Source organism: Theropithecus gelada, chromosome 1 (assembly GCF_003255815.1).
Source record: "Theropithecus gelada isolate Dixy chromosome 1, Tgel_1.0, whole genome shotgun sequence".
In the NCBI taxonomy this organism is placed as follows: Eukaryota; Metazoa; Chordata; class Mammalia; order Primates; family Cercopithecidae; genus Theropithecus; species Theropithecus gelada.
The window spans coordinates 65,570,307-65,583,738 of NC_037668.1; the positions used below are offsets into that span (position 1 = coordinate 65,570,307).

Below are 13,432 nucleotides of genomic sequence, written 5' to 3' on the forward strand. Positions count from 1 at the left end.
TACTAAAATTTCAGGATGGTTTGTAGCACAGCAATATACAGCTGATACACTAAGCAAGCTCTAGGAGGCTGAAGAATGTCTAAGTCCCTAGGAAGGTAGGCATAGGAATATCTTGTTTGACTGGCTTGGCTGCTACAAAGTTCTAGATGTTTCTTTGTGGCATATTACTCACCAGCTCACTAATAGTTTCAAGTGGTAGGTCCAAGATTGGCTCTCTCATGTAACACAGTGTATGAATGGGAGACCCGAAACAGCTGGGCAGGTAATTCCCAGACACAGATAAAAAGTAATCCTTTCCCCTGTCCAAGTGCAAAACCAGAATGTCCTCAATTTTGTCTTCACCCGAGTTGAGCTTTGTAGCTGTCGTCTTATTTACGAAGAGCTCCAGTTCAATCTCAATGTCAGAATCTGCAGAGAAATTTTAAAAATAATGTTGGCTGAGGGGAGGCCAAGAGGAAAGGGGAAAGAAAATAGGAGGGAAGCGGGTAAGCCATAAAGAGTTAGGAAAAGGAAAGAAAAGGTATCAGCCAACCAACAAGCATCTAAATGTGCTTAGCATGCAGGAGACATAAGAACAAAGAGTTTATAGTCCAACTGGGAATACGAAAACAACAAACAAAAACATTTGAATAGACAAATGCTATAAAATTTAAGTACTAAGGAGCATAGCTTAAGCTAGAAATACTAACAGAATAAGAAGACATGGATCAAAGAGCCTTCCCTGAGCCAGGTAAGATGAAAATGCCTGATTCAGTAGAAGTGTAATGCAATTATCAGCCTATGAATTGTCCACAAAACACCCTTCATTGTTCCATCACATAGTACCATGCAGAGTGCGAAGGAGAAGTCAGGAAAAATGTGGATGGTACATTCCAGAGCCAGATATAATTTCTGGATCAACTTCCCCATTATCAAGAGCAGATAATTGGGAGTTGATTATAGCAAGATAGCAAAATGGTTCCTTTAACAGCAGCACCTGATTTACAGCAATCTTATGTTTTCTCTTTCTGTGAAATTATGGAACATATAAATGACTGAGAATGCTTTTGAAACTGAACTCATGCTCCCCACTATTTTCTATTTTATTTATGAATGGGTTCATCTATAGGGCTTTTTAAAAAGCCTCAAGCAGAGAATAAAACACTCAAGCAAAAAGCTCATTTTAGGAAAATGAGCATATATAGAGTAAGGCATTCCCCAAACCAGATACCAGGAAGCTAGGAACAGAGGGCTTACCAGGCAGGAGGAAGCCTCTGCTGGGGTTGGCATTCAGCCACTGCTTACAGTAAGACTCTTCATCAGGCTTGTTGATGAATTCAAAATGACAGGGTACTTGTCCATTATGAATTGTAAAGGATTCTACTTTCAATTGCATGTACTTCACATTCTGAAAACAGAACTGGGAAGAAGCCAGAGGTCAGTAAAAACGAGTGCCCTTTCCTCGGCAACCTGCCCAGCCACCCCAACTGGGCAATCCTTACCATGGAAAGAAAATGAAGGACCATCTCTTTTAAATGTTTCTGCTTTAAGTATTTACCTGGGAGGCCACAGTTCCCACTAAAGACTAGTTATCTGTGTTTAACCCAAAATCCAAAAATTCCATTTGTTTTTGTATGTCTATTTCCTGAAGAAAGTCAAAGTTTATATCTTCTATACGCAAAAACCATTTACAAAATACCCTTCACAAATTCCACTTCTACACATGAAGATCAAGCCCATCCTTCCAAGTAGCTGGACAACTAGGGCATTAAAAATGCCATCTGCGGCTGCCACAGTGGCTCAGGCCCATAATCCCAGCACTTTGGGAGGCCAAGATGGGCAGATCACTTGAGCTCAGGAGTTCAAGACCAGCCTGGCCAACATGGTAAAACCCCATCTCTACTAAAAATGCAAAAATTAGCTAGGCATGGTGGCACAGCCTGTAATCTCAGCTACTGGGAGGCGGAGGCAGGAGGATTGCTTGAACCTAGGAGGTGGAGGTTGCAGTGAGCCGAGATCATGCCATTCCACTCCAGCCTGGGTGACAGAGTGAGACTCTGCTTAAAACAAACAAACCAAACAAAAAAACGCCTTCACCTTAAACCCCGGTTTAACTTCGTAGCATGTCAAGTTTAATTGATCATCCATGTGGCTCTTCCACAAAAAACCTCCAGACCTTATTCAACTTCCTATATTACCTATTCCTTTTCTATACTGTCTTCCCTCCCATCAACTCATGGGTATCCAAACTCAATTTAATCTCAAAGCAAAGCATCAGTAAGAAGAAAACTCCATTGCAAGAATACACAATAGTTATTCTAAAACCAAAACACATTTTGAACCGTATTCTGGTTTAGAAGAGCAGGACATGATGACCTAAGCCAACAACCTCTCTCTTCTCAGCTAACACCATCAGCCTCACTTTATCTAGAAGCAGTCTATGAAAAGACCATAGTCCAAGAGTGCTATAGGTGCCTCCTAGAACTCTGAGCTCCAACAGATGAGGAGATTTAAGCTCTAGGAATAGAAGAGCCCAACACTTTTTTTTTTTTTTTTTGAGATGGAGTCTCACTCTGTTGCCCAGGCTGGAGTGCAGTGGCACAATCTCGGCTCACTGCAAGCTCCACCTCCCGGGTTCACATCATTCTCCTGCCTCAGCCTCCCGAGTAGTTGGGATTACAGGCACCCGCCACCATGCCTGGCTAATTTTTGGTATTTTTTAGCAGAGACGGGGTTTCACCATGTTAGCCAAGATGGTCTCGATCTCCTGACCTCGTGATCTGCCCACTTCGGCCTCCCAAAGTGATGGGATTACAGGAGTGAGCCACCACACCCGGCCAGAGCCCAGTGCTAATATTCTTAACATGTCCTTCCTACCTCTCGCTTGGACAGGGACACAGAAGGAATGTTGGCATTTTCCATCTTATCCAGGGAGCGAACAATTTCCTCCAGAGTCTTCCGGTAAAGCTCGTCATTTACGACCCTCACCTGAAAGGGAAACATCAGAGACTGAGTACCTTGGCTTCTGCCCATTTCCTCTTTCTCAGTATAGAGGGCATTCACAGCACTGGGAAATAGCAGTTGATAGCAACACAGAAAACAAAGGCTATAGATTTAATTAATTAATGAACTCCATTAACAATTGACTTAGAAGGATCTACCAGAGGTAAAGCTTGTGGTACAGGCATCTGCTTCCTGATTACCAGAAAAAAGACTTGGAAGTGAAAGCATGGTTAGCAGTTAGTTCTGCCAGGTCTTAGGCCCAGGGCAGAAAAATGTTTGCCCAGTACCTAGCCCTCTTTTGCTTGCTGCCACCAACAGGCCAGCAGTGAGAACCTTTTCTAGGGCTTTGATTTAAAGCAGTGTTTCTTAAGCTTTGTTTGTTTGTTTGTTTTTGCAACAAGGTCTTGCTGTCACCCAAGCTGGAATGCAGTAGAGTGATCTTGGCTCACTGCAACCTCCGCCTTCTGGGTTCAAGTGATCCTCCTACCTCAGCCCCCCAAGTAGCTGGGACCACAGACACAAGCCATCATGCTCAGCTAATTTTTTCATTTTTTGTAGAGATGAGGGGTTTTGCCATGTTGCCCAGGCTGGTCTTAAACTCCTGAGCTCAAGCAATCCACCCACTTCAACCTCCCAAAGTGCTGCTATTACAGGTGTGAGTCATTGTAATGATAATAAAGTATCACTGTAAATAGATAATAAATAAATGAGAAGGCCGGTGTGGTGGCTCATGCCTGTAATCCCAGCACTTGGGGGGCCAAGGCAGAAGGATCACCTGAGCCCATGAGTCACTTGAGACCAGTCTGGGCAAGATAGCAAGATGCTGTCTCTTAAAAAAAAAAAAAAAGGCCCAGCGCAGTGGCTCAGGCCTGTAATCCCAGCACTTTGGGAGGCCGAAGTGGGCAGATCATGAAGTCAGGAGACAGAGACCATCCTGGCTAACACGGTGAAACCCCATCTCTACCAAAAATACAAAAACTTAGCCGGGCATGGTGGCAGGCTCCTGTAGTCCCAGCTACTCGGGAGGCTGAGGCAAGAGAATGGCGTGAACCTGGGAGGCGGAGCTTGCAGTGAGCTGAGATGGTGCCACTGCACTCCAGCCTGGGCAACACAGCGAGACTCTGTCTCAAAAAAAAAAAAAAAAAATTAGCCAGGTAAGGTGACACACACATACAGGCATGCCTGTAATCCTACCTACTCAGGAGGCTGATGTATGTGGGAGGATTGCTTAAGCCCAGCAGATCGAGGCCGCAGTTCGCTGTGACTGTGCCACTGCATCACTGCACTCCAGCCTGGGTGACAGAACAAGACAGTGTCTTTAAAAAAAAAAAAAAAAAGGCCGGGCGCAGTGGCTCACACCTGTAATCCCAGCACTTTGGGAGGCTGAGGTGGGTGGAACACGAGGTCAGGAGATAGAGATCATCCTGGCTAAGACGGTGAGACCCCATATCTACTAAAAATACAAAAAATTAGCTGGGCGTGGTGGCAGGCGCCTGTAGTCCCAGCTACTCGGGAGGCTGAGGCAGGAGAATGGCGTGAACCTGGGAGGCAGAGCTTGCAGTGAGCCAAGATCGCGCCACTGCACTCCAGCCTGGGCGACAGAGCAAGACTCCATCTCGAAAACAAAAAACAAACGGGCCGGGCGTGGTGGCTCATGCCTATAATCACAGCACTTTGGGAGGCCGAGTCAGGTGGATCACGAGGTCAGGAAATCGAATACCATCTCTACTAAAAATACAAAAAAATAGCCAGACGTGGTGCAATGTGCCTGTAATCCCAGCTACTTGGGAGGCTGGGGCAAGAGAATCACTTGAACCTGGGAGGAGGAGATTGCAGTGAGCCAAAATCGCGCCACTGCACTCCAGCCTGGGCGATAGAGCAAGACTCCATCTCAAAAAAAATAAAAAATAAAAAAATTAAAAGGAAAGGAAGAAAAAGATGTCGACCTCATAGGTAATCAGGGAAATGTAATCTAACATAATAAAATATCTGCTTATTGGGTTGGCAAAAATTTTGAAGATTGATAAAACCCAATATTGGCAAGGGTATGGGAAAATAAACTCATACATGGTTGGCAGAAGTATAAAGTGGTAAAACTGTTGTGAGGATAATTTAGCAAGATCTAATAAATTTAAAATACATTTTTTATCTAAACCGCTAATTTCATCTCTAATAATTTCATTCTATAGAAATACACTGATACACAAAGACACATGTGAAGGGTGGTCACAACAGCACTGTGTATAATAGCAAAATTTGGAAATAACTCTATGACCATCAATACATACATTATGGCTCATCCATACTATGGAATACTTTGAAACCTTAAAAATAGTGAGAAGGACGCTCTACCTTCACTGTCATGGAAAGATCTCCTAAGACATATTCAGTTGGGGGAAAAAAGATGTCCTCAGAGCAAAATGTATAATATGATCTCTTTTACAAAAAAGGAAAAATATCCTCAATGTTGTATACAGAATACTGACACACCCATTTATAAACATGTAGAGAAAGGTCTGCAAAAAGACAGTTCAAAAATGCAAAAGGGAACTTCCATGTATGAGGAAAACTACAGAGGCATACTAAAACAAACTTGGTTAAGTTGTTAATAACTGTTTTAAATTGCCCTAAAAAGGGCTTCCTCCCATTCAAAAGGAGAGGAAGAAACCAGAAAGACAAGAAATGGTCTTAGTTGTGAAAGCCAATTCCCTCCAGAACGATTACAACAGATACCAGCTGCCACCTACCCCGATGTGAAACACTGAGCTGACAGGCTTGTGGTCACTGGTCTTCAGGGCCATGTGGCTCTGGTAACTCAGCTGAGTGATGTTCTTCCCTTTCCAGAGGATCCGGTCACACCAGGCGGGAGCACGGCACTTCTCACTGAAATGCAAAGTCCACACTGGAAGTACTCACAGAAACAGCAGTGCCCGCTGCCTGGCAAGTGCCCTGGCTTAGGTGGGGAGTGATGAATCAGGGCCTTCATGACCACATGGCTAAGTCATCTGAGGCAGCAAGAGCAATTCAGGCCCACCAAGGGATAACATGTATCCTATGAGTATCATCCAAAATAACTATGAAAGCTCAAAGCCAAAACAGAGTTCAGACTGATTCTCTGATCTTTATCCTCCTATGAGAATCAGGAGGGAATAAAAAAACCAATCTGACAGTAAGCACTCTACTGTCTTTTTTTTTTATTTATTTATTTTTAATTTTTCTTTTATAGAGATGGAGTCTTGCTCTGTCGCCCAGGCTGGAGTGCAGTGGCACGTCCTCGGCTCACTGCAACCTCTGCCTCCCAGGTTCAAGCAATTCTCCTACCTCAGCCTCCCAAGTAGCTGGGACTTCAGGTGTCCTCCGCCACGACTGGCTAATTTTTTGTATTTTAGTAGAGGTGGGGTTTCGCCATGTTGCCCAGGCTGGTCTCGAACTCCTGAGCTCAGGCAATCTGCCTACCTCGGGCTCCCAAAGTGCTGGGATTACAGGCGTGAGCCACCGCACCCAGCCTATGGTCTTTAAAAGATCCTGGTTAAGGCCAGACGCAGTGGCTCACGCCTGTAATCCCAGCACGTTGGGAGGCCAAGGCGGGGGGATCACGAGGTTAGGAGGTCATGAGGTCAAGAGATTGAGACCATCCTGGCCAACATGGTGAAACCCTGTCTCTACTAAAAATACAAAAATTAGCTGGGTGTGGTGGTGTGTGCCTGTAGTCCCAGCTACTCGGGAGGCTAAGGCAGGAGAATCGCTTGAACCTAGGAGGCGGAGGTTGCAGTGAGCCGAGATTGTGCCACTGCACTCCAGCCTGGCGACAGAGCAAGACTCCGTCTCAAAAAAAAAAAAAAGATGCTTTTTAAACTAGTTAAGAGAACAGGCTCGAATTCCCACTGCCTGGGTTCAAATCCTACTTGTACCCCTTGTCTGCTTGGGGGCCTCTTTAATTTTTCTATGCTTCAGTTTCCAATCTCATAAAATGAGGTTAATAAATCATAGCTACTTCAACAGGTTCTTGAGGATTAAATGAGAAAATAAGTACATCAAATAGTACATGGCACATGGTAAGCACTAATAAAAAATATTAACTGCTGACTTTGGGAGGCTTGAGGTCAGGAGTTCAAGACCAGCTTGGCCAACATGGCGAAACCCCGTCTCTACAAAAATACAAAAATTAGCCGGGCCTGGTGGCACATGCCTGTAATCCCAGCTACTTGGGAGGATGAGGCAGGAGAATCGCTTGAACTCGGGAGGCAGGGGTTGCAGTGGGCCAAGATCCAGCCATTGTACCCTAGCCTGGGTGACAGAGGAGACTCCATCTCAAAACAAACAAACAAAAATATTAACTACTGTGTAATGTCCAAGTACCAGCTAAGTTAGTTGGAGTCATCTCATCCTAGGCATAGCTGAAAAGTAAATCAGTATTAAAAATTATTATGAAACAAAAGGCTAAGGCAGTCACAAAGTTAATACATGGGAAAGAAGGCTGCTTCATGAGCAGATACTGAGAGAAAATCTTTGACCAGAGTACAAAACATGGGGAAAAAGTCACAGGAAGCGTTTATTCTTCCTTAGGTCCAAAAGGGCAAGTGCTTCCCAGAATTTCTGGGTTTCCGTTTGCTCAACCCTTTGAAGCAACCTCTGACCTACCTGGTATCCCAGTCGTCAGAGCCCGTATCATACTTGTAAGTAGGCTGGAATGTGAGCTCACCCTCTGTGAAGCCTTCAAAGACAGTCTTTGCGGCCACTTGAATTTTCAGCTATACACAAGGATGGGAGAAAAAACAAATCTCAGAATAAAAAGGTCAAACTCTGAATTAGTGGAGAAAAGGAAATCAATCGGGAATTCAAACTCTAACCCAAGGGAAAAAGCACCAAAAGAAAGTTATTCTGTAAGATTTTTTTTTTTTTTTTTTTTGAGACGGAGTCTTGCTCTGTCGCCCAGGCTGGAGTGCAGTGGCCGGATCTCGGCTCATTGCAAACTCCACCTCCTGGGTTCACACCATTCTCCTGCCTCAGCCTCTTGAGTAGCTGGGACTACAGGCACCCGCCACCACGCCCGGCTAGTTCTTTTTTTTGTATTTTTTAGTACAGACGAGGTTTCACCATGTTAGCCAAGATGGTCTTGATCTCCTGACCTCGTGATCTGCCCGTCTCAGCCTCCCAAAGTGCTGGGATTACAGGCGTGAGCCACCGCGCCCGGCCTTCTATAAGATCTTAAGTTAGCTAACTCCTAGGAAGTGAACAAGCTGAACACTCCTTTGCCTGTATATGGTTTTTATTTTTTATTTTTTAAGTTTTTAATGTTTTTTATTTTTATTTATTTATTTATTTATTTATTTTGAGACAGAGTCTCGCTCTGTGACCTAGGCTGGAGTGCAATGGCGCGATCTCAGCTCACCGCAACCTCCGCCTCCCAGGTTAAAGTGATTCTCCTGCCTCAGGCTCCTGAGTAGCTGGGATTACAGGCATACGCCATCATGCCCAGCTAACTTTTGTATTTTTAGTAGAGACAGGGTTTCACCATGTTGGCCAGACTGGTCTCGAACTCCTGACATGATCCGCCCACCTCGGCCTCCCAAAGTGCTGGGATTACAGGCATGAGCCACTGTGCCCGGCCTAATCTTTTTTATTTTGTAGAGTCTCACTCTGTCACCCAGGTTGGAGTGCCATGGTGTGACCATAGCTCACTACAGCCTCCATCTCCTGAGTTCAGGCAATCCTCCTGCCTTAGCCTCCCAAGTAGCTGGGACTGCAGCTGTGCACCCCCACACAGCTATATTTAAAAATTTTTTAGAGACAGGGTCTCACTATGTTGCCTAGCCTGGTCTCAAACTCTTGGCCTCAAGTGATCCTCCTACCATGGCCTCCCAAAGTATTGGAATTGCACGTGCAAGCCATTGTGTCTGGCTAAGGCTCTTTCATAAGAGCATAGCTACACCCAAAGGGCCTGAGTATCATCTTACTGAGATATCTTTAAGATGATTAGGTACCACTTAACAAACTAATAGTTTTTCTCTTCCAGGTATCAAACACTTCATCTGAATAGCACAGTTGCTGCAAATATACACAAAGATAGAACCGCATTGTCAAATTAGTTATGTGAACTGGGGGAAGCTCTGTGCCTTGGTTTCTCCATTTGTAAATTTTGGATTTATAATAGAATCTACCTCATAGGGTCTTTAGAAAGATTCACTGTCAACTTAAACAGTGCCTGACACATTAGGAAAACAGCTAGCATCCTTCCTATTAATTTTAGGAGTGCCTTCCAGATCACACTCTCAGCAAGATCAAAACCACAGGTGCTCTTCCCTCTTCCCTGGAGCACCACACTTGGCACTGCATGGACTGGTGAAGAACTGTCAGCTCTACCATTGCACACGATCAGCTATTTAGTAGATACTACTTGCCAAATTCCTGAAAAAAACTATTTAAAAAGCAACAGAAAATAGTAAAAATGTAGGTATAAATGTAAACTGATGCTTACGTATAGACCTTAAAACCATGTAGTAGGCAGATAACACACAAAATGGGTACTATTACTTCAGGAAAGACCAGAAAAGAAGGCAAGTAGAGATAGGTATCAAACTACAAGGGAAATTAGAATGCCTCACACCAGAACACAGAGGAGATAAACAGACAAAGACATAACTAAGTTGAGATTCTTTTTCTTTAATTAATCGGCACTGGGGAAAGTAAGATAATAGAGGCCAGGCACGGTGGCTCATGCCTGTAATCCCAGCACTTTGGGAGGCCGAGGTGGGTGGATCATGAGGTCAGGAGTTCGAGACCAGCCTGGCCAGCATGGTGAAACCCCGTCTCTACTAAAAATATAAAAAGTTAGCCAGGCATACTGGCACGCGCCTATAGTCCCAACTACTTGGGAGGCTGAGGCAGGAGAATTCCTTGAACCCAACAGGCAGAGGTTGCAACAAGCGAGGTCACGACACTGCACTACAGCCTGGGTGCCAGAGCGAGACTCTGTCTCAAAAAAAAAAAAAAAAAAAAAGATAATAGAAAGATTTAGATTAATGACAATACCAAGGTTACTAAAAGGGAGGATACAGAACAACAACAACAAAAAAGGACTTTAACATTCTGAACATGACCACCTGAACAGGTCTGAAATCTACTGAGAGAAGTAGCCAGAAAAAAGTCACAGAGAAAGAGATTCTCTTGTACTGTGAAACAGCGAGTGCTCTGAGAAGGAAATGCTACGTCAAGCAATGATGGAGAACAGCAGGTTACAGAACTGATTCCTATAGGAAGTGAGGAAAGCCATTTAGGAAGAGCTGTCACACACTGGAGAAGTCTGGTGAGGAGAAGCACAGAGGAGAAGGAGGCTCATTCTAAAAACAATTATTACATCATCTTAAATATACCAAGTCCTTTCTTTACAGAAGCTTGGTACTCTTTTAGCCCTAACTTCAGACCTCTTGAATAAATGAATGAGAAGATGAGACACAGAACACGCTCTTGCTCCCAAAGGAGACAAGGTGCTTCAGGAGAGAGCCAATGGGAGACAATTATGGAAGAGGGAAATGCAGATGAAATGAAGAAATGACTGGACAACATCAGGAACTCAGGGAAACCTCCCAAGCCAAAGAAGAAGAGGCTGGGAGTCTGGAAGCCAGGCTTTTCTATGCCCTCACAGTAGAGGACAGCCGCTGGAAGGGGGCACAGGTGGCCATCTGTACCTGATCATATGCATACAGGGTTTGAAAGTCCTTCTCTTCGATGAGCTTTTTCACTTTTTCCACATCCAGCTCTTCTATCCTGTAGTTGAGGTCCCCCAGCCACAAGATCACACTGTGAGGACAGAGCACAAAGGTAACAGGGTTTAGGAGGAACTTTAACCTGACCTACCCAGGGTGCTTCTGACAGAAGGCCCCTGAGGCTCAGCCTCTTGGGAGGTGGGTGGGAAAATGGCTCAACTGTTTGGGAAATTTTTTTCTCTTGCCATCCCATTTAATATTATAATGTGATGCTTGCTCAATTATCTTGGTCCAAGTTCATTTTAAACAGCCTTGTGTTCTCCTTAATTATTTTATTCTTGTAGGTTGGAAACACAGTCTAATAAGATCTAAAAGATAGTAATTTACCCCATTCCTGGGAAGAGGACAAAAACATCAAGAATTGAGAGTCATGCCAATCACCCAGAGACCCCAACTCAGATGATGCCACGATGCCACCTCTGCCTCTGTGTATACTGCAGTCCACAAAACACACTCTCAGCCTTTGTTTCTAGAGCAGAGTTCCTCTGAAACAAAGTTCAAACTTTATAGTGGAGCCTGGATTTAACCACCGGTATATCATCGGTTGGCTCTTTCCGCACTGCTGAGTGGAGTGTAGAAGGTGTTTTATTCCTCCTGCTACTTTGAGAAAAAGCTAACTGAAGCCTCTCTGATGATACTGTACATCTCATTAAGTCTAATACTGCTGTATCTGAAGCCAACAACCACGTCATTAGAGAATATGCACAGCAGTACACGCACACCAAAATTAATGCATCCACAAACTAAAAGCAGACAAACTGACACATAAGCTGTGACCTCACAAACTAGGATGCTGCAGGTTCACCAGAATGGAAGAGCTCGGCTGCAAGACACTTCCTGCTAGGCTCCCTGGAGAAGAAAAACCATCCTGTCAGCTTCCAGAACACCAAAAAGCTCCAGACAGTTCCACCTCAGCAGGCAGGACAAGAGGCGTAACTCTGTTTACTGCTTGGCAGATATCATGGCCCCAGTGGCTTCTTCCTCTTCATAAAAGAAGTAGCAAAGCTTCGACTGTTATCGTAAAGTCTAAAATTCTAAGTCTTTGACTTTAGACAAATAGGAAGTTTTAGAGATAAATGAGATAACGTAAAGAGAAGAAACAAAAATTAGCACAAGATGCTCTCAGCAGCTGCAACTATAGCTTTGTAAAGTTGGATTAAGAGGAAAAAAAGACCAAGTGGAGGCAAACAAATGTAGTCCAACTCTCAATTATACATGCTCTGGAAAGAACAGATATATAAAATCCTAAAACATACTTCTAAAAACTGGGTTTGAGATGCTCATTCTTTGGTTGTTTTCTTCATAATGTTGGATGTAGGCAGACCCAAATTAAAACAAATCTTAAAAAAAAAGAAAAGAAAAAAAAAAAGAAATCTTAACCAGAACTCAGACGACAATATAGCTGTCAACTGCTGTTTTGTCATATTCCCTGCTCAAAATAAACTTTTCCCTCTCCTTTCCTTTCTTTTTTCTTTTTTCCTCTCCTTGTCTTTCCCCTTCTCTTCCCTTTCTCTTATCTTCCTGCCTCAGCTTCTTGAGTAGCTGGGATTACAGGCATGCAGCATCACACCCAGCTAATTTTTTAATTTTTTTCAGAGACAGGTTCTTACTATGTTGCCCAGGCTAGTCTTCAACCCCTGGACTCAAGTGATCCCCCTACCTCAGCCACCTAAAATGCTGGGATAACAGGCATGAACTACTACACCCAGCCTCACTTTCTTCTTATTTCTGGCTGCTATATACTATAGCAGCCAGCGACTCTCACACATGTTGATAAAATTAAATACTGAAAAAATAAATGGCCGGGCGTGGTGGCTCATGCCTGTAATCCCAGCACTTTGGGAGGCCGAGGTGGGCAGATCACGAGGTCAGGAGTTCAAGATCAGCCTGGCCAACATGGTGAAACCCCACTCTCTACTCAAAATACAAAAATTAGCCGGGCGTGGTGGCACGTACCTGTAGTCTCAGCTACTCAGGAGGTTGAGGCAGGAGAATTGCTTGAACTGGGAGGTGGGGATTGCAATGAGGCAAAGATCGTGCCACTGCACTCCAGCCTGGGAGACAGAGCGAGACTCCATCTCAAAAACAAATATATAAATAAATAAACCTTATACTTTCCCAAGAACACATGATACTTGAGAAATACTGTAGAGTGTGCTTGCTTCGGCAGCACATATACTAAAATTGAAATGATACAGAGAAGATTAGCATAGTCCCTGAGCAAGGATGACATGCAAATAAAAATTTAAAAATAAAATAAGAAGGCCGGGCACAGTGGCTCACGCCTGTAATCCCAGCACTCTGGGAGGCCAAGGTGGGCAGATCATGAGGTCAGGAGATCGAGACCATCCTGGCTAACACAGTGAAACCCCGTCTCTACTAAAAATACAAAAAATTGGCCGGGCGCGGTGGCTCAAGCCTGTAATCCCAGCACTTTGGGAGGCCGAGGTGGGCGGATCACGAGGTCAGGAGATTAAGACCATCCTGGCTAACCCGGTGAAACCCCGTCTCTACTAAAAAATACAAAAAACTAGCCAGGCATGGTGTCGGGCGCCTGTAGTTCCAGCTACTCGGGAAGCTGAGGCAGGAGAATGGCGTAAACCCGGGAGGCGAAGCTTGCAGTGAGCTGAGATCCGACCACTGCACTCCAGCCTGGGTGACAGAGCAAGACTCCGTCTCAAAAA

General features: G+C 44.3%; 1 protein-coding gene and 1 non-coding gene across 2 annotated transcripts in view; one reads left to right on the top strand and one right to left on the bottom strand.

Moving 5' to 3' along the window:
• Nucleotides 1-13,432, bottom strand: part of INPP5B (inositol polyphosphate-5-phosphatase B) — an 81,465-nt gene that overhangs the window by 10,641 nt on the left and 57,392 nt on the right. The window contains 6 exon segments of the mRNA XM_025367687.1: nt 173-408; nt 1,237-1,399; nt 2,857-2,967; nt 5,730-5,865; nt 7,624-7,733; nt 10,671-10,782. Of these exon segments, the coding sequence (XP_025223472.1) occupies nt 173-408; nt 1,237-1,399; nt 2,857-2,967; nt 5,730-5,865; nt 7,624-7,733; nt 10,671-10,782 (868 nt within the window).
• LOC112615388 lies at nt 12,903-13,006 on the top strand. Its single transcript, XR_003117340.1, has one exon. It is a non-coding gene; the product is annotated as a U6 spliceosomal RNA (small nuclear RNA).